The following is a 20,919-nucleotide window of genomic DNA, read 5'->3' as shown; positions in this document are numbered from 1 at the left end:
AAAACATTTAAAAGATTTTGTCAAAACTGCCCTTTTAAGGCAAATGTTCATAATGCTCCGAATAATTCTGCTATAGTAAAACTTCTCTGTAGCCCTTTTTTCTTCCCTCCCCATCTTTTAAATTGGCTATACGTTACCCTGAGTAATACATTTACTATAACATTTTAGCTTTGAAAGCATTTAGGCTATTTTATCTATAACTAGAGATCTATACTAATGATTATTACCATTTTCATATTTACTTGTACAAAGTTTTCTTCAGTCTTTCAGAATTATGTATGTATGTATGTATTCGTATCTTTAAAAAACATAATGAAAACCCTTTGAGATAGAGAGGTGAACATGTGACTCATCTATAATACTTGGTAGACTTGAAAAGTAATCCTTGTTTGGGAGATGAAATGGACACTTTTCTGGAAAAATATACTTTTACCAAAATCAACTCTACTAGAAGTAGAACACCTAAATAGACCAGCACCATAGAGAAATAGAAGAAATAGTAGTAAAGATTTCTTCCATAAAGGCTTCTATGACTTTACAGGTAAATGTTTCCAAATCCGTATAAAGATCAGGTAATCTAGTGTTACTGTAACTACTTAAGATCTTAAGTAAAAATAAAACTTCTAAATTTATTTTTGAACTGGGACATTGATCTGATAATTTGACAAAGTATGCACCAAAAGAGAAAGCCACAGACCAGTTTCAATTATGAATATTGATGTAAAATTTTTAAATAAATGTTAGTAAACAAAATTCAATAATATCATCATGGGCTGGGCGTGGTGTCTCATGCCTGTAATCCCAGCACTTTGGGAGGCTGAGGTGGGCAGATCACTTGAGGCCAGGAGTTGGAGACCAGCCTGGCCAATGTGAAACCCCATCTCTACTAAAAATACAAAGAGTAGCCAGACATGGTGGCACACGCCTGTAATCCCAGCTACTCAGGAGACTGAAGCAAGAGAATCACTTGAACCCAGGAGGTGGAGGTTTCAGTGAGCCAAGATAACACCACTGTACTCCAGCCTGGGCGACAGAGTGAGAATGTCTCAAAAAAAAAAAATAAATAATAATAATAATAATAATAATAATAAAATTGAGTTTTTTAAAAGAGTTGTTTATATTAGGAAGTTTACTTAATCTGTCACATTAATAGACCTAAGGAGAAAAATCATGATCTCCAAATATGCAGAAAAGGCATTTGACAAAATTTAAATACCCCTTTATTCCTAAAGCATTCAGTAAAATCTTAATAAGGGAACATTGGAAGCATTCCTACTAAAGTCAGAAATAAGACAAGCATGACCAACCGCTGTTAACACAACTATGACGTGTGGGAGGTATGGAAGTGTTAGTTAATAAAGTATATAGAGATGGGCATGTGCTGACACCACAGGGAAGCAAACAGTAAAATCCAAAGTATTGAGAAATCTATAAGCTAAATGACTAGATTAAAAGAGATTTCAGAGACATATTAACCAAATATAATTTTTTTTTTTTTTTTTTGGAGACAGAGTCTTGCTCTGTCCCCAGGCTGGAGTGCAGTGGTGTGATCTCGGCTCACTGCAACCTCCGCCTCCCAGGTTCAAGAAGTTCTCCTGCCTCAGCTTCCCGAGTAGCTGGGATTACAGGTGCTCGCCACCATGCCTGACTAATTTTTGTATTTTTAGTAGAGACAGAGTTTCACCATGTTGGACAAGCTGGTCTCAAACTCCTGACCTCAGGCGATTCACCCGTCTCGGCCTCCTAAAATGCTGGGATTACAGGGGTGAGCCACCCCCACCCGGCCTCCAAATATAATGTTTATACTTTTTTTTTTTTTTTTTTTTGAGAAAGGGTCTTGCTCTGCTGCCTGGGCTGGAGTACAATGGCGCAATTTCAGCTCACTGCAGCCTTGATTTCCTGAGCTCAAGCCATCCTCCCAGCTCAGCCTCCCAATTAGTTGGGACTAAAGGCACATGCCACTGCACCCAGCTAATTTTTTTTTTTAAGTTTTTTAGAGACAAGGTCTCACTATGTTGCCTGGGCTGCTCTTGAACTCCTAAGCTCAAGCTGTCCACCCACCTCGGCCTCCCAAAGTGCTGGGATTAGAGGCATGAGCTATCATACCAGGCCTTTTTCTTTTTATCTCTATTATTGGCATATACTTTTTTGGATCTTTATTCTGAGTGTAACAATTCAAGTGTAAAATACTTATGAGACAGTGGAGGAAATTTGACCACTGATTTGATGGTGTTAAGGAATTATTGATTGTGATAATGATATTGAGAATTTTTTTTTTAAGTTCTTATTGCTTAGAAATTCATACTGAAATGTTCATGAATGAAATGAAAAGATGCTTTTTTTTTCAAACTAATGAGGAGGAGAGTTAGGATGTAGTTGGAGGTTAAAGATGAGGCAAGAGTGGCCTTGAGTAGATGATTATTGCAGCTGGAGGTGGTGGACACATGGGATTTACTATATTATTATATTTTTGTCTGTTTGAAATTTTTCATGATAAAAACTTTAAGTCCTTATTTGCTACTCATCTTAAATTGGACATCTTCATAGATATAAAGAGTCCTTGGCCACTAGAAGAGGGAAATAGGCTTTCTTTGGATCTTACAGATATTTTAATTTGCATATTTTCTTCTGTAAAACACTTATTTTTTAAAGTATAAGTCAACATTTTATAATCTTAAAGACATCATTTCTGATATCTTAACAAGTAGGCTAAGCCTAGAGTTGGCTTTAATAATTGATGGTAGATCTGAGTCAGAAATGCAAATGAAAGGACTACTGTAAAAGTTTTATGAACTGTTTTAAAAGTGTTTTCTTTAAAATTGCCTAAAGAGAATCACAGATTTAAATTTTTTTTAACATTTTTATACCTAATTCAAATATGTTGCCTAAAATCTTGCAATTTTTTTCAGATGGATTTAATGCCTTTTATTAACAAAGCTGGTTGTGAATGTCTTAATGAAAGTGATGAGCATGGATTTGACAACTGTTTACGAAAAGACACGACCTTCTTGGAATCTGACTGTGATGAACAGGTAATTGAGGGCTGAAGTTAAGCTTGTGGAGATTATCACTATTTATGCCTGCTCTTGTTTCTTGTTCCCATCTTGTGGCTTACATCTCCCCTTCCCAGATGATCACTTCTTCCTTTCATTTCTATAGCTTTTAGTTTCTTTGACTTTTGTTTTTTGACCATACATACCCACCTTCTTTCTCTGTTCTTGTATGTGGGCTGCCAGGTGCACTAAGAAAAATTGCTGAACTCTTGGGTGGGACCCACTGCAGAATTGAGCTCTTACCACTGTTTGGTCTTTTTGTTCATCCTTAACCTGACTTCCATACCTTCTTCCCACCCAGATGAATTTGTATCTGAGAAATAGAGACTAATGAGATGAGCACTCCCTGTGTGGCTAACTCCTTTCTCCTAGATAGAAACCTGTATTATATTCCCTATGCTTCCCTGCCTTGCCCTTACCACAAAGTAAGTTGGGTGTTACCACCTTGGTCAAGCTTTTTAAATCTTCATTTTGGCTGTTACTTTTCTCAGTTTACTTTCTCTTCCATTGTCTCTGATTTGTCCCATTCCAGTTCATCTTGTATATGGTAACAAAAGTTATTTTTCTAAAATATAAATTTGCATGTTTCCCTTCCTTAGAAGAGTAAAATGACTCTTCACTGGCTTTAGGAAGAGGCTGACTTGATCTATTTTTAACTTTCTCATCTCTTCTGCTCTTCACCTACAGTTCAGTTCCCTAATCATGTCGTGCTTATTATTTTTTGATACACTATTATGGGTCAAGTATAAAAAGTATTGGTGTAACTAAAGGAAATAGCCTAGTTATTTTCTTAGGCAGATAAACCGCAACATGATTCTGAAATCATAAATCCAAACCCCATCTTTCCATGCTGTAACCACAGAGCCACCATGTTTTACAGCTTTGAGAGTATCATTCACATTGTGTTTCTTGTAAATGGTGCCCTAAAAATAATGTAATAATGCTAATCAGCAGGACTGGTTCAGGCTTCATGAAATTTTCCTGCCCAGGAAATCTCCCAGGGTAGATGCATAGGTACGTACATCAAACACACTTTTGGCTGGAAAGAGCAAATGATCCAGAAGAGTTTCGGAGAGAGAAACATTCTGACAGTGTTTCATATTCCTCTTCCCTTATATGGCCTTCCAGATTCAGTCAGTGAAGTAAATGTAGAATGGAAGTTTGGAGGTTACTTCAGAGCTGTAAGAGCCCTATTCTCTTGAGTTTGGGATCAGAGTCCATTTCAGGGCTAGTCTCTGCATAACCTGTGTATTGCCTCTAAATCATCAAGTAATGTTGATAGATACTTGACAAATAAGCCATCGTAGAGCTGTGTGCTAAAATGTATAGTTTAAATTTTATTTTAATTTGAGAATTTTGTTTGGTTTGTTAGAAAGCAGGTTGCTTGCCAGTTTATAGCTTATAAGACCTTACATTCCTATGCATAGTTTTAGTATTTATTTGATTAATTTTTTCTTGTATTCCCTTATATACATAACTAATAGTAATATTTCTCAAATGTTATCTAATCAAGTGACTTTCAACTTGCTGATTTTTCATGTTACGTTGGTTTTGTTCAATGAATTAGGTTGGTTTTTTTTTTCTTGCCTGTTATTTTCATTCTGCTTCAGTAGTTTGTGTACTCAAGGTGTACAAGAGCCCTTTAAAATGAAACTCTTTTCTTCACAGCTGCTTATTACTGTGGCATTCAATCAACCTGTTAAGCTTTATTCCATGAAATTTCAAGGGCCAGATAATGGTGAGTAAAGGATAGCTTTTCTTTAAACTAACTTCTGCTTTGTAGAACTGTTAGCATAAAATTAAAACTTTTTATTAAATAGAGGTAGTTGTTTTTTTTTTCTTTTCTTTTTTTTTTTTTTGAGACAGAGTCTTGTGCTATTGCCCAGGCTGGAGTGAGGTGGTGCAATCTTAGCTCACTGTAATCTCTGCCTCCTGGGTTCAAGTGATTCTCCCACCTCTGCCTCCCAAGTAGCTGGGACTGAGACTACAGGCAGGTGCCACCACGCCTGGCTAATTTTTGTATTTTTAGTACAGGATTTCACCATCTGTTGGCCAGGCTGTTCTTGAACTCCTGACCTCAACTGATCCACCCACCTCGGCCTCCCAGAGTGCTAAGATTACAGGCGTGAGCACCGTGCCTGGCTTGTTTTGGAACAAAGCAAGATATAAATGAATGAGTAAATAATGTGAGATTATTAGGTACTGAAAGTATGAAAGAAAGATAACTTAGTTATTTTTATACTTTTTCATTTTAAAATTTGTTTCCTTTTAATCTGAGAAGTGCTGAATCCTTTTTTCCAACTGTTCTAAAACTGTAGGTTCTGAGCAGTCATATTTTAGAATCAAAACTGAAAGATTTATTTCAAACCCCTTTTATTTTAAGTGAGAAAACTGAGGCTCCAGATATTCCTGTTTGTGCCCTATTAATAGTATCTTTTTTTATATCGATACATGTAAATATGATTGTGCAGACTTAGGATTTCTCTTCTTCTAAAATAAAGAATTTTCCTTTTTACCCCCCCATTTTTTCTTTTTCTGTTAAGCTTTTTCTGAGGGCGAATAGGGGAATGGAGACTAGGGTTCTGATGTTTTTTTTTTTTTTTTTTGATTGATTGGAAGAAATAGCCAAGGCCTTATTTAGAAGATAGCATTTTCTTATTTGTTCTGCTAAATTTTCATGTTAATAATTTTTTATTAATAAAATTGTACTTTTACTCTGAAATTACAAAGTATTTGTATAAGCAAATACTGTAGAAATGAGTCTTACTTTTCCTTCTTCAGACACAAAATATGGGTCTTAAATTGTGCTTTGAAGTTAAAGGGATTAAGGCATTCTATACATGGGACTTTACCACTTAGCACGTCCTAATCTAATCCCTAAAATGAAATTTGGCAATTTTTATTAATTTTCTTTTGGCTAAATGTTGTCACTGATAAGGCTCTCCTCCAAAATAACTAAGTGTACCAACTATTGGCAACTATAAGATCTAGCTCAAATGCTATTTCTTTTATGAAACTTTTTGTTAACCTGCATATATTGTCAGAATCTATTGTCACCTTCCTTGTACCTCCTCTCCTGTGGTATTTTATCATAGCATGTCTTTTGTAGTTGGGGGGCAGGGACTTGCTCTGTGTGTGTGTGTCTGTTTTAATCTTATATTCCTAATATTTACCACAATGTTAGCTAGGCCAAGAAGGAACCAGTAAATATGTATTGGAAAATAAAGGATTGGCTACCTGAATACTCAGACTTTTGTACAAGTTCTAATAATGGAGTTATTTGAAGTATATGTATATTGATTTGTGTGTGTCTGTGTATAGTGTGAGTGTAGTGGTAAAGGAAGTATAGTATATTTGAGGTTTTAAAACATTTCATTTTATTCTACGATTTTATAGGTCAGGGCCCTAAATATGTAAAAATTTTTATCAACCTACCCCGATCTATGGATTTTGAAGAGGCAGAAAGAAGTGAACCAACTCAAGCTCTGGAACTGACAGAGGATGATATTAAAGAAGATGGCATTGTTCCACTTCGTTATGTTAAGTTTCAGAATGTTAACAGTGTAACTGTAAGTAGTATTTCGTTCATATGTATTTAATAGGTTTGTGAGTAACAATACTACTTTCAGTATCCTAGGTTTTATCCACTCAGTTTGAAATGAGTAAAATGTATAATGGGATAAATTTTCTTCTTTTTAATTTATGTACCCTAAAGAGGAAGGACAGATTGATTTTTGAATATTTGTGGGGTTTTGTCAGTTATTTTATATATATGTATATGGTAAGTTTTGCTAGAAGTTTATTCTACAACTTTATACTAAAACTGAAGATATTTGTGCTTTATTCTTTATACCTGGTATAGTAGTGATGCGTTTGTAAAATCCTATTTACTTTTCTTGAATATGGAGTTTTTAAGTGTGGTGGTCATGATCTTAGTAAAAATGACTTTTTATTTATTTATTTTTTGAGATGGAGTCTCGCTGTGTTGCCCGGGCTGACTTGAACTCTTGGGCTCAAATAATCTTCCCACCTCAGCCTCCTGAGAAGCTGGGATTACAGGCATGCACCACTGCATCTGGCTTAAAAATGACTTTTTAAAAAGATAATACTACATTTTATAAGATGACCTAAGGTATATCTGAATTTTTTCTTCCTTTGAGGCAGGTTCTTGCTTTGTTGCCCAGGCTGGAGTACAGTGGCACGACCTTGGTTCAGTATAGCCCTGATCTACTGGGCTCAGGTGATCCTCCCTCAGCCTCCAGAGCAGTTGCAACCGCAGGCACGTGCCACCTCACCCAGCTAATTTTTTATTTTTGTAGGTGAAGTCTTCCTGTGTGGCGCAGGCTCGTCTCAAACTCCTGGGCTCAAGCAGTCCTCCCACCTCAGCCTCCCAAAGTGCTGGGTTTATAGGCTTCAGCCACTACACCCAGCCTTTCTGAAGATTGACTAGTGCTTGAGATGATTTTAAGTGATATATTTTAGATGTCATTATTAAAGTGCCACTCTCAGGAATCAGCTACTTTTTAGCAGTTATTAATTGCTTTTAAAAAATTTAGCATTGAAACCTAGCTCACACTTCTCACCTACAATCATTTAGAGGAATGGGTAGGACAGTTAGAAAAGAATAGCAGAATACTTAGACAAAGAAAGTAGGAACCAGCACAGAGCCACTGAGAATGTCATGCCAAACTGGTACAGCTTGTTTGTTGTGATGGAATAATTCTATTTTTGTAAATTAGAAGAATGCTAAAGTATGTGTTCATTTAAGAATGTTTTTGAGAGTTTCACAGAATATACATAGCAGTTGTATGAAGAATTATAATTGGCTGGGTGTGGTGGCTCACTCCTGTAATCACAGTATTTTAGGAGGCCAAGATGGGCAGATTGCTTGAGCCCATGATTTTGAGACCAGCCTGGGCAACATGGTGAAACCCCATCTCTACAAAAACATACAAGAACTAGCTGGGCATGGTGGTACGCCTGTAGTCCCAGCTACTCTGGAGGATCATTTGAGCCTAGGAGATTGAGGCTTCAGTGAGCCGCAGTTGTGTCATTACACTCCAGTCTGGGTGACAAAAAAAAAAAAAAAAAAGAATTATAATCAAGTTGAGTTTTAAGTATTAGAAATATCCTACCCAAATGAAATCAAAGAAAATGTTTATATTAAACTTAGTATACTCGTTATCAAATATTTTCTTGAAATAACATATGGCTGCCTATGAAAACAATAAAAACTGACCAATGAGTGGCATCTCAGAATGAAAGAAGTATGTTGTTTAAATCACGAGAGGCAGTTTGTAACTGGTCTTGGGGGTACGCTGGTAGTCCCAGCTACTTGGGAGGCTGAGGCAGGGGCATCACTTGCACTGAAGAATTCAGGACCAGCCTAGGTAACATAATGAGACCTTGTCTCAAAAAAGAGATAGGTGCAATATTTTAAAGTAGACAGCACCTAGAATATTGTGTTTTTAGAAATGGAGCAAATTTTAAAAATCCAATGTATGACAAAGGATCAATGAGTAAAGCTTTTAGTTTTTAACATGCTGAGGGGAGTTATTAAATATAGAGTCAAGCTTAAAAAGAAAATATGAGGCACATAGTATTGGTTTAGGAGCTGATTCCCAATACTATTTTTTCTTTTAATATTCTAGGAAATAGAATGGATACAGGAATATCAGAAAGAATATAACTTTAGAAATTTTCCTCAGTGAAAAACTACGATTTTAATAAAATTTCCAATGATAGTCCGTCCCATTGTAATTATAACTCTTAATACCCTTTCAACATTCTCTGTAAAGAATTTGATTGCTGGGCGCAGTGGCTCACACCTGTAATCCCAGCACTTTGGGAGGCTGAGGCGGGAGGATTGCCTGAGCTCAGAAGTTCGAGACCACCCTGGGCAACACGGTGAAACCCTGTCTCTACTAAATTACAAAAAAAAAAAAAATTAGCCGGGCGTGGCGGCATGTGTCTGTAGTCCCAGCTCCTCAGGAGGCTGAGGCAGGAGACTTGCTTGAACCTGAAAGGTGGAGGTTCAGGTTGCAGTGAGCTGAGATGGCACCACTGCACCCCAGCCTGGGCGACAGAGCAAGACTCTGTCTCTTAAAAAAAAAAAAAAAAAATTAGCCAGGCGTGCTGGTGGGCTACTCGGGAGGCTGAGGCTGGAGAATCGTTTGAACCTGGGAGGCGGAGGTTGCAGTGAGTCGAGATCGTGCCATTGCACTCCAGCCTGGGCAACAGAGTGAGACTTCATCTCAAAAAATATATATAGAGAGAGAATTTAATTGTGACTCTGCCATACTATCACACCAAGTTATCATGAACTTGTATATATGGGTCTCTTGCCATGACATCTCTGGAGAAAGTTAGAATAGCAGGGCAAACAGCCCTATAATTAATAGTCCTATCCTATAGGAGTACTAGTCTTAATGTTATATAATTTTGATTAATTTTTTTTTTTTGAGCCAGAGTTTTGCTCTTGTTGCCCAGGCTGGAGTACAGTGGCACAATCTCGGCTCACTGCAACCTCCACCTTCTGGATTCAAGTGATTCTCCTGCCCCAGCCTCCCAAGTAGCTAGGATTACAGGTGCCGGTCACCACACCTGGTTAATTTTTTTGTATTTTTAGTAGAGATGGGGTTTTGCCACGGTGGCCAGGCTGGTCTCGAACTCCTGACCTCAGGTGATCTGCCCGCCTCAGCCTCCCAAAGTGCTGGGATTACAGACGTGAGCCACCGCACCCAGCCTAGATTAATTTTTACAAAGAATGGAGAATATTTGTATTAGTAATTTAAGGAAATTGATTAAACTTAAAGCATGTTTGTGAAGAAGGATTGTAATTATAAATGCAAACTTTTTTTTGGTAGATATTTGTTCAGTCGAATCAAGGTGAAGAGGAAACAACAAGAATTTCATATTTTACTTTTATTGGTACTCCAGTCCAGGCAACAAATATGAATGACTTCAAACGAGTAAGTTTGCTTAAATGATGCTTCGGGATAGTAAAAATATAATTTTAATGGAATAATTTCATGTATCTCAACTGTCACACTTTCTTTTAACGAAATAATTCAAAATTATGTCATGTCATGAAATTTTACAAGGCTAAACTAGGATAGAAAGTTCTCCTAACTATATTTTTAGATATCCAACAAAGTAATCTTTAATAAAAAATGATGTCTTAACTGATAAAAGAGTCTTTTAATGAATGACATCAACGTAAGGGTAAAAATAATAGCTTGGTTATAGAAAGTGGTTAGTAATAATGGAAAAATGAAAGTAAAATCATTTGAAAGCAGTTGTGAGAATTAAATAACTTAGTTGATAGTAAGATTCTGGTGATTATTTCTGATGAAATTTTAAATTACTTGAACAATTTTATTTAAAAAAAATGGACTGAGTTTTAATATACTGACATGTTAACTTTCCAAACCATGTTTGTATGCTGAAATAGCACATTTCATGAAATAATAGTAAACAGGCAAGTTTTCTGAAGTATTTTTATATATCTTTATGTGTGTGCATATAATTTTCTTTTGAAAAGACACAATTATAAGGTTTGTAAAGAATTAATAGGGTACATGGGACCTTTGTTAATCCAGATTAATTCCTTCTGTACGTTACTGGAACAACTTCTAATGGGCAACAGTTCCCTAGCGTCACTCTTAAATATACAGCCAGAGATCATCAAAGTGCTACTGAGAGCTTTATCAGTACAGAGCGTTAGTTGCTATATATTCAGTTTAAACGTGGCAGCACAGAATACATGGGTATCCCACTGTCTCTAATGATTGCATCTGGCAGGCAGTCTAGAACTTGAGGAAGAGTTTCCTTAGGCCTGGCAATTCCTAGATGAAGAGGCTCCCAACAGACCCTTGTTGTGGAACTGAAGATGGAGAACATCTTGAGCACTCTCATTCTTTTTGGTGGCATCTACAGATCTGACTTTAATTCAATTATAGAAAAATGTATTAGATTGCATAACAGAGGATGATCTTACAAAATTGTATGCTGTTTTTACCAAATTGCAAACCTGGACAATAGGTATTTTAACTGGTTATTTTCCAATTACTATTTTCCTGTCTCATAGCGTGATTACCTTTTGGGGACCACAGGAATAATTATGTACTTTAGAGCTGTTATGTCTAGATGTTTCACATATGTATTATGACAGGTCAGAAGAAGCAGAGATTAAGCATCTACATTTTTACGATATGAAATATGTTTTATTAGGAAAATGTGTGAGCAACAAAGACGTCTTGGCTGCCTGCTTTGCCTTTTTGAATTAGATGCCGTTGGACTTGGCTTTAAGTGTGCCTTGTGTGGTTTGTTCTTAGCTTAGTTTTTTATAAGATCTGTTACTATAAATCTTATTATTTTTTCATATCATTCATTGATTTGGCTGTAGTTTCCTGTTTCTCACCTCAGTTTATGCTGTTTGATTTTCATTTTTTTCTGTAACCACCATTCTATCTTGTTTATCTTCTTACCAGCTAGCCATTCAGTTAAAGTTTCTCTAATTTGCATGAATAATCATCCATCTATCCACCTCCACCTCGTGTTTAACATCCCCCTCACATCCCTTCTAGCCTAGTATTTTCTCTTTTCTGACTGTCAAACTACCTTTTTGGGGGCTGTCTTTAGGATAGCAAAGGTGTAAGACCTTTTTTGTTTGAGAGTATTTGTGCTTGTTTTATAACAGCCATTTATTCATTTGTTTTTTTTAACTGTAAATTACCATATGGTAGCAGTTCTCAAGCTTTTTGATCTCAGGACCTCTTTATATTATTAAATACTATTGAAGGCCAAAAAGAACTTTTGTTTATGTGGGCTATATTTATCTGATATTTGCCATTTAGAAGTTAAAAGTGGAAAATATAAAAAATATTTGTAAATAATGAACACGTTAACAAATATTTTTAAATTAAAAATAAGCATATTTTCTAAAAGAAAAACCAATTTGGTAAGAAGAGCATTGATTCAGAATTTTATGTTTTTTTTTTTTTTTTTTTTTTTTTTGAGACAGGGTTTTGTTCTGTCACCCATGCTGCAGTGCAGAGGCACAGTTATGGCTTACTGCAACCTCAAACTCCTGGGCTCAAGTGATCCTCCAGCCTCAGCCTCATGAGTAGCTGGGACTATAGGCGTGCGCCACCACACTTGGCTAATGTTTTATTTTTGTGTGGGGACAGGGTCTTACTATATTGCCCAGGCTTCTCTGTTTACGAGCCTTATAGCGTCCTTTCCTTCTCATATCTGCTTCTGCATTCAGTCAGCTTTCCTGTCACACATCATATAGCCCCTGGAAAACTCCCCTGGATACTTGTGAAGAGAATGAGAGTCTAAAAGGCAAAAAAGGATTTAGCATTATGAAAATAGTGTTGACCTCCGAGGGTCTTGGAGACCACACTTTGAGAACTGCTACAAGAATAATTTGAATACCATAATCTACTCCCTTGTTGGTGTTCTGGGCTTCTTAGCCCCTTGCTTTTAATGTTTAATAAATTTTAGTTGATTAAGTGATTTTCTTAGGTATATTAATATTACATTTTCTTGTAATATTTCCGAATGACATTTGCACTGTAGTTACTTTTTGTCTTTTAGGGTTATTCTTTAAAAGTAAGCTAGTATTTCATTGTTTTTATATTGTACAAAGCAACAACTTCAATGTAGTTAAAAAAAGAAAAAGAGGGTTTACATGTAACTGAAATTGGCCAGCTTAGTCCTTGTACAGATAGATTTGCTTATTAAAAATTATAATTGAGTTTGGTTCTCATTGAAGGAAATAATGTGTGGTATGGTATCTTTTGTCCCTGTTGTACGATGCTAGTACAATAGTCTCTCCTTATCCGTCGGGGCGGGGGGATATGTTCTTAGACCCCCAGTGGATGCCTGGAACCACAGACACTAACAAACCCTATACATACTGTGTATTTTCCTATACAGACGGTTGCCAACTTATGATGGTTCAAGTTTACAATAGTGCAAAATTGATAATGCATTCAGTAGAAACCATACTCTTAAGTGTGGGGCAGTTAAGCATTTTTGACTTACAATATTTTCACCTTACAATGGGTTTACTTATTTTTATATTTTTGAGATGGAGTTTCACTCTTGTCACCCAGGCTGTAGTGCAATGGTGCGATCTCAGCTCACTGCAACCTCCGCCTCCCGGGTTCAAGCGATTCTCCTGCCTCAGCCTTCCGAGTAGCTAGGATTACAGGCGACTGCCACCATACCCGGCTAATTTTTGTATTTTTAGTAGAGATGGGGTTTCACCATGTTGGCCAGGCTGGTCTCCAACTCCTGACCTCACTGCCTGCCTTGGTCTCCCAAAGTTCTGGGATTAGAGGCATGAGCCACCGTGCCTGGTCTTTACAATGGGTTTAATCGGGATATAACCCCATCGGAAGTTGAGGAGCATCTGTACATATATACATACCGCTGATAATGTTTAATGAATAAATTAGGCACAGTAAGAGATTTAACAACAAAGCCAGAGCATAGTGGCTCATGCCTATAATCCCATCACTTCTGGAGGCCAAGGCAAGAAGATCACTTAAACCCAGGAGTTCAGGACCAGCTGGCAAACGTAGTAAGACTCCATCTCTATTAAAAAAAAAAAATTACCCATGCAAGGCGGTGGATACACCTGTAGTCCCAGCTACTTAGGAGGCCGAGGTGGGAAGATCACTTAAGCCCAGGAGTTCCAGACCAGCCTGATAAACATAGTAAGATTCCATCTCTATAAGAATACACACACACACACACACACACACACAATTACCCAGGCAAGGTGGTCGGCACACCTGTAGTTCCAGCTACCTGGGAGGCTGAGGTGGGAAGATCACTTGAACCCTGGAGTTCAAGGCTGCAGCGAGCTAGGATCACGCCACTACACTCCAGCCTGGGTGACAGAGCAAGACCCCATATCAAAAGGAAAGAAAAATAAAAAAGATTAACACTAACTAATAATAAAATAGAGCAATTACAACAATATACTGTGGTTAAAAGTTAACACGGTTATGGTCTCTCCCACGCTTGCTCTTTCTCTCAGTGTCTCAAAATATCTTATTGTACTGCACCATAGGCAGTTGAAACTGCAGAAAGTGAAAGCATGGATAAGGAGGGACTACTCTTCAGTCATGATCTCTGTCTACAGCAAGTTTATATTCTTGTAGATAATGGACAAACATAGGGAAAGTTAATCCAAATTAATCAAAGCTTAGTTCAAGGGTCTCTTTGTCCACAGAGTATTCTCAGACGTTATCAGCTAGGTGACTTTTCCTTTTCCCCCAACGACTGGGAAAGTCTGAGAATACTTTGTGAAGAAAGAGGGCCTTGAACTAAGTTTTGAGAGTAGAATTTGGACAGTTCAACAGGCAGCTATGGGCACCCTTGATAGAATGGAAAAGTAGGGACCTGGACATGAGATTAGGCAGGTGGAGGATTCGTTCAAGGACAAGTCACATATGGCGTGTCTTTTCTTTTACTCATTTGCTCAGTCTGAATTAGTATATACATAGTAATTAGAATTGAAATTTTTTTCTTTTTTTTGAGATGGAGTCTTGCTCTGTTGTCCAGGCTGGAGTGCAGTGGCATGATCTCGGCTCACTGCAAGCTCTGCCTCCCGAGTTCACGACATTCTCCTGCCTCAGCCTCTGTAGCAGCTGGGACTACAGGTGCCCGCCACTACGCCTGGCTAATTTTTTTGTGTACTTAGTAGAGACGGGGTTTCACCGTGTTAGCCAGGATGGTCTCGATCTCCTGACCTCGTGATCCACCCGCCTGGGCCTCCCAAAGTGCTGAGATTACAGGCGTGAGCCACCATGCCTGGCCTAGAATTGAAAATTTTGAAATAGATTTGGCATATATTTTATAGGCACAGGGAGGAAAATTTTGATGACCTCTGTGTAGTGAAGGGCGCTATATAAAATGGCTTAATGAATAATAAAGTAGATCAGATGTTTAGCATTTTCAGTTTATATTTTTATCTTGTGTGAGCTGTTTCTAGATAATTTCAGTTTTCAGTATGTCACTGACTTCTTATGTCACTAAGATATCTGACAAGCTAAGGTAATGCTGTTGAATCTCCAATGTGGATAGAAATCTTAGACAACCTTTCATGCTATTACAACTTTTAAGGTTAGACTTTTAAGGTTTGACAGACTAGAATACCCCTTCCACCTGTCTGTTTTTGGCTCTTGTAGGCATCATGCACAGATTATAATCTATACTTTGGCTGTTTTTTGTTGTCAATGGATTTTTTGTGTTGCAGCACGAAAAGCTTGCCATTGCCATCTTAATTGGAAGTAGACGTTTTTGCTAAAATACGCTCTTTATATGGATTGCTTTATTTTAATACAGAATTTTTAATTACAATTTTATAAAAATACAAAAATGAGAAAATTATAGGGGCTTCTGCTTCTTAGGAAATGAGGTGCATGTGAAAACATTTTTATCACTATAATAAAAATAGACTCTTCTAAACTGGCCATTCACCGTATCAGCTATTTTTGTAACATTTCTGTCTGTTTATTTTTCAGCTTTTTTAATCCAACTCAAATGAACTAAAAACAGAAGATATTTTAAAATGAAGTAATATAAAGATTGACCTTGTCTCACTCTACTCCCCTCCTTGCTTCTCTGCTCATCTAGCACCTGTCTGCTCTCACCCTTCCCATGTTCTCGCCATTGTTGGTGCAAGATTTCTACAGCTTCTGTCATCTGGATCAGCCTTGTTACCTAGGTTTCCTCAACCATCTCTTTCTTCAGATCTCATCCTAGTTGTGTTTCTTAATTGGCCTTTTATTTTGTTTTGGGCTTGCAACTAGGTGCTTTAATTTTTTACGATACCGTGTTGCTCACTAGCCTTTTTATTTTTTTTACTCTCTACTGTTTCATATTTAATTTTGTATTACATTTTGAGGTGTAACATCACAATAAACTTAAATTGTTATAAAATGTTTTAGATTTAACTAGTTGAATAGTTTTAATCCATTCTAAACTTTAAATTTTATTTCCTAGGAACTATAGAATTCTTTTGGAAATCAAATATAGCAGTTGCATCAAGTTCTTTTATGTTTGTGCTAGTTTAATATATTGATTACATTTCAGTTGAGGGGTGTTGGTTTTCTTTTCCTCGTTGGAATGTTAGCCCCAAAGTCCTTTTGATGATTGATTGGGGCATGTCCTCTGCTTTTGCCCAAGTGAGCTCAAAACCAGTTGAAGGACTTATGGACTGAATATTAGGTTGGGTTAACATATTAATATAGAAGATCAATGGACTCTTTACTGAATAAATATTTTTTACACCTAATTTTTACGTACCTAAATTTTGATTTGTCTGAGGTGTAATATAAAGACTTAAGAATGAATAAAAGAGCTTTACGTTTGGGATGACAATCCATGTTGGAATGTTGAATTTCTTCTTTTTTACAGAAAATACACATTGGCAAGTTGAGAGTTATCAACCTGTGAAACAGTATGCAGATTTTTGTCTTCCGTATCACATCTGCTAGAAGTTTAATTTTTAATATTTGTTTTTGTTTTCTTTTGCTTAATCTAATAGCTTTGTGTTTTGTGTTTCCCAAGTAATACAATGATCAATAATGCTCTCAGTGTTTATCAGCACAAAATTTACTTGTCATAGAGATAATGCCACTTCCCCTTCTAGTGGCTCTTAAAACCTGAATTTCTTACTCTTATCCACATTCTTTTGTATGAAACTGCCTTTTTATCATCTTGCTACCTTGTGAGCTTTCTAACATGGTGTCTTTGGACCAAAGGCGAGTTATTTTAAGGTACTAGAAGTGAGTTTTCTTAGGGTGGGAAAAACATTTCTAGGCTTGTGTGATTGGGATTTCAATGGAAAGCTTTCAGGTCTCTCATGAATGATGTTGACCCAGCTATGTTATATTTTAGACTAGACATGTACTGATGACCTTTATGAGTTTTGCTGGTATAGATACTGCCATTTAGAATAGAATCAATGTAAAATATGAAAATTAAATTTATAAATCTACACAGAAATCTTTCTACACAAACATACATTCAGTATTTTGCATATAGGTTTCTTTCGAGGCATTTTTGCCCTAAGAATACATTATCTAATGATAAACTGTAAGTTTTAGGTACATTTCTCAATTAGAACAAAGTTTTCAAACTCTCCTGCAGAGAATTTGTTTTCTAGATTTGTTGGTAGAGAACAAATTTTTATTCTTCACATTTTTATGCTGCCACATATATACCAACCAGAATGTTTTTTATAACCCTCCAGTAGAGGATTTTTCTAATCATTGACAGAAACAAGGTTTATTCATTTCATTTTCAATAGTACTTTTACAGTAACCAGGATTTTTTTCTTAAACCAGAAAAAATTAGTCACTTTTAATCTGTTTTCATTGCATGTCAATGTATTGAGGGGGAAAGTCTGGAAATTTGCTATATTGGGCATGAAGGACATGAGTTTAGCATACCCTTCTAATTCCAGATTCTTTTGTGATTGCCATTTGATTTCTAACTATCTAAAAATAGTATGTCGAATATGTTTTACTCATATAGCATCATTTTTTAAATTAACTTCTCTAAACTTTCAACCTTGTTTTTAAAAATTGCTATTTTTTTTTAAAAAAAGAACAAAAAACTGTGTGAAACCAAAAATAGCCTGCATGTGTTTTATTTTTAATTCCTTGTGGCTGGGATTGGAGGGGAGGTCACAGTTTGCTTCAACAGTGAAAATACATTGCATGCCAGAAAAGATCCAAGGATAAAAATTAATACCAAGGTTTTAAACTGATTACTATATTAGTATTTTTTAATAACTCATATTTAAAATCAGTAGGATGTACATATAAACTTATTTTTGTTTTTCTAGGTAGTTGGCAAAAAAGGAGAAAGCCATTAAGGTACAAAAGACACTGGACAACCATACTGCAATCAGATCTACAGCTCCTGGATGATTGCTTGATTCTCGCCAGAGACTGTCAATGTTTCATTCATTGCCATTATCAATAAATCATTGCTTTTGTTCAGATGGTATCACTAGTGTTGCCATTGTAATCTTGACACATGCAATTGTAAATAAAAGTCACCACTTTTGCCAAGCTTAATTTTTGTCATTCTAAATCAGTATTTTCTCTTTCCATGTATTTGAAAACTGGTTAACTTCTGATTTTAGAAGAGACTTAAGTGTCTGGTGGTATATTGATTGAAAGCCAGTTTCTTTAGAAAAGGAGAAACTGTTCTAGGGAATTAAGAAGTACATGTGTACACATTCATAGCAAGTTATTTTGATAAGTGAACCTGGAACAGCTAACCATGTTAAAGCATTACTGCATTTTTATTAAGGGACATTTGGATATCTGAGCTATAGAAATTACTCAAATTATAAATTAGAAGAAATAAACAGGTTTAATGGGATTTAGCTACTCTTACCTAAAACTTAGCTCATGGGTCCACAAATTCTTTCTTGGTATATATCAAGATTTTAATCTCTTCTGGTAAACTTTAAAATTTGAGTCAGCCCTTTTTTTTTTTTTAAACTAATAGAAGAATGTGGAAATCAGACAGTTGGGGAAAAAATACAGCACAGTGAATTCAGAAAACAGGAATTGGTCAGGTGCGGTGGCTAATGCCTGTAATCCCAGTACTTTGGGAGGCTGAGGCGGGCGAATCACCTGAGGTCAGGAGTTCGAGTCCAGCTTGGCCAACATGGTGAAACCTCGTCTCTACTAAAAATAACAAAAATTAGCCAGGCATGGTGGCAGGTGTCTGTAATCCCAGCTACTTGGGAGGCTGAGACAGGAGAATCGGCTGAACCCAGGAGGCAGAGGTTGCAGTGAGCTGGGATTGCGCCATTGCGCCCCAGCCTGAGCGACAAGAGCAAAACTCCGTCTCCAAAAAAAAAAAGGAATTATTACCCTTAATCAAGTATATTATCTGAACTACCAAAACGTGCAGTGTAAATATACAGAGAACATGATTTAAGGTTGAAAATGAGGTGTCCAAATAGAAATGTTTAAAAGGTCTTTCACAAAAGGCTGGTAAAATATCTATTCATTACCTTTTTTATCTTAAAATTGTAATCTAAAAAGTATCGGTAGATTTAATTTTAAAATTTCTGAGTATTTTGAAAACTTTTTAAAGAGTACGTAAGACTGTAAAATTGTGATTCAGTTAAACATTTGAGGGCATTCTTGTCTAGGAATATGGTAGAGATACCATTTGCCTTTGTGAGAGCAGTGTGTTTATACTTGTTTATGAAAAAATTCTACAGAAGTTTTAGTGTTGAAAGAGTCCCTTTCTGAAACCCAAGTGTCATCAGATAGTTTAGTTCATTTGTATATGGGCACATTAAGTGGTCTGTGATGATGATCTTAACACTCCTTAAATAGACCATCTCAGATTAATCGCATCTGAAATTAAGGATACATTAATATGCAGGGTTTTGGTTTACAGTTTTGTACACTTAACCTTTCTGAGTAATTGTTAAAGTGCCTCATCCTGAGTATTGCTGACCTTTTCCTATTTATACTTGATAGTTTGAAAACCCAGTGAAAGAAATTTCATATTTGTAAAGGATTGGGCATCAGATTTATATTGTTTATGTGACTCTTCTATAACAGTTGCAGTATGCAAGCATTACATAATTCAAATTGTAAACAGTGAAAAATGAATGTTTATAGGTAACTATAACATGTTTCACTTAATGGGAAATCTTACTATTACAAATAAATATGCATAATTGGCATTTAAAATATCAAGCTGAAATGCTGTTTTCTCCTAAAACAGTAAATATATATATACACGTATGTATATATATATATATGACATTTATATATAACACTGAATTTTCCAGATGAATAAGAGCATTTGAAAAAATGTAACTCTAGTTATTTTAACTGAAGTTATTTCTTAGTGCGTCTAGAAAACTGGTATTCAGTTTCTTGTTCATTTTGTCAGACATAGCAAAAAAGAATCTCATGATCTCTAGTTTGTTACATTGACATCAGGTGCTTTTGATGAGAAACAACAGTGAAATACCATGTTCATAATAGAAACGAAAGTCAAGTATTGCAGTAGGAAGTCTTTGTCAGCTTAATGCTGAAGCCAAGAGTAGCACAAGGTACCACATTCTTGTGCCCATGGCAGGCTTTTATAATCCTTCTGAGTTCTCTTTGACATCAAGCCCCACGTTGTTCCCCAGTCTCAATATACTGTTGGAGGCAGCCACTTAACAATTAGAGTTGAAACCTGCCCCACATTGTTCCCCAGTCTCAATATTCTGTTGGAGGCAGCCACTTAACAATTAGAGTTGAAACCTGTCTGCCATCCTTTGTCTCAATGTTTGAGGATGTATGCAATGTTATTGGCAGCGATTATAGGAATGCGGTTGTATATTTGGCCTCAGCAGTTTATTTATGGCTGCAATTAATATCCCTGATCATGGGCTTTTAAACCTAAAATAGTTCATATCCTCCCTTGTTCCTCTTAATGTCTAAAAGCTTTGATTCTGTAATAAGAATAAAGTGTTGGAGTTGAAAAAATTAGTTACACCCTTTGTAAGCTTTAAAAACATGAAATTTAAGGCTTATGTTGCTTGTATTGATATCCATATAGTTCAATTTAGTAGGTTAATTTTTGTGTTAGGTATATCTCTTCTGGAACTGATAATTTGTAATCTTAGACTATTTTTTTTTTTAAGGTAAATAACTTAGAGTAAGAAATCCAGCCGTGAACAGTGGCTCATGCCTGTAATCCCAGCATTTTGGGAGGCCGAGGCAGGTGGATCACTTGAGGTCAGGAGTTTGAGACCAGCCTGGCCAACATGGAGAAACCCTGTCTCTAGTAAAAATACAAAAAATTA

The 20,919-nt window shown here is 36.3% G+C and overlaps 1 protein-coding gene across 1 annotated transcript in view; it reads left to right on the top strand.

Moving 5' to 3' along the window:
- TXNL1 (thioredoxin like 1) overlaps positions 1–18,163 on the top strand; it is a 41,643-nt gene extending 23,480 nt beyond the window's left edge. Inside the window, exons 5-9 of the mRNA XM_054460412.2 lie at positions 2,910–3,032; positions 4,722–4,791; positions 6,450–6,622; positions 9,920–10,024; positions 17,929–18,163. Coding sequence (XP_054316387.2) covers positions 2,910–3,032; positions 4,722–4,791; positions 6,450–6,622; positions 9,920–10,024; positions 17,929–17,958 — 501 coding nt within the window. The 3' untranslated portion in view covers positions 17,959–18,163. The remainder of the gene's footprint in view (positions 1–2,909; positions 3,033–4,721; positions 4,792–6,449; positions 6,623–9,919; positions 10,025–17,928) is intronic.
- The last annotated feature ends 2,756 nt before the right edge of the window (positions 18,164–20,919 follow it).

The sequence above is a fragment of the Pongo pygmaeus genome, chromosome 17 (assembly GCF_028885625.2).
Source record: "Pongo pygmaeus isolate AG05252 chromosome 17, NHGRI_mPonPyg2-v2.0_pri, whole genome shotgun sequence".
Taxonomy (NCBI): Eukaryota; Metazoa; Chordata; class Mammalia; order Primates; family Hominidae; genus Pongo; species Pongo pygmaeus.
Note: the sequence above shows the minus strand (reverse complement) of the source record. Positions and strands in the feature narration are given on the sequence as shown.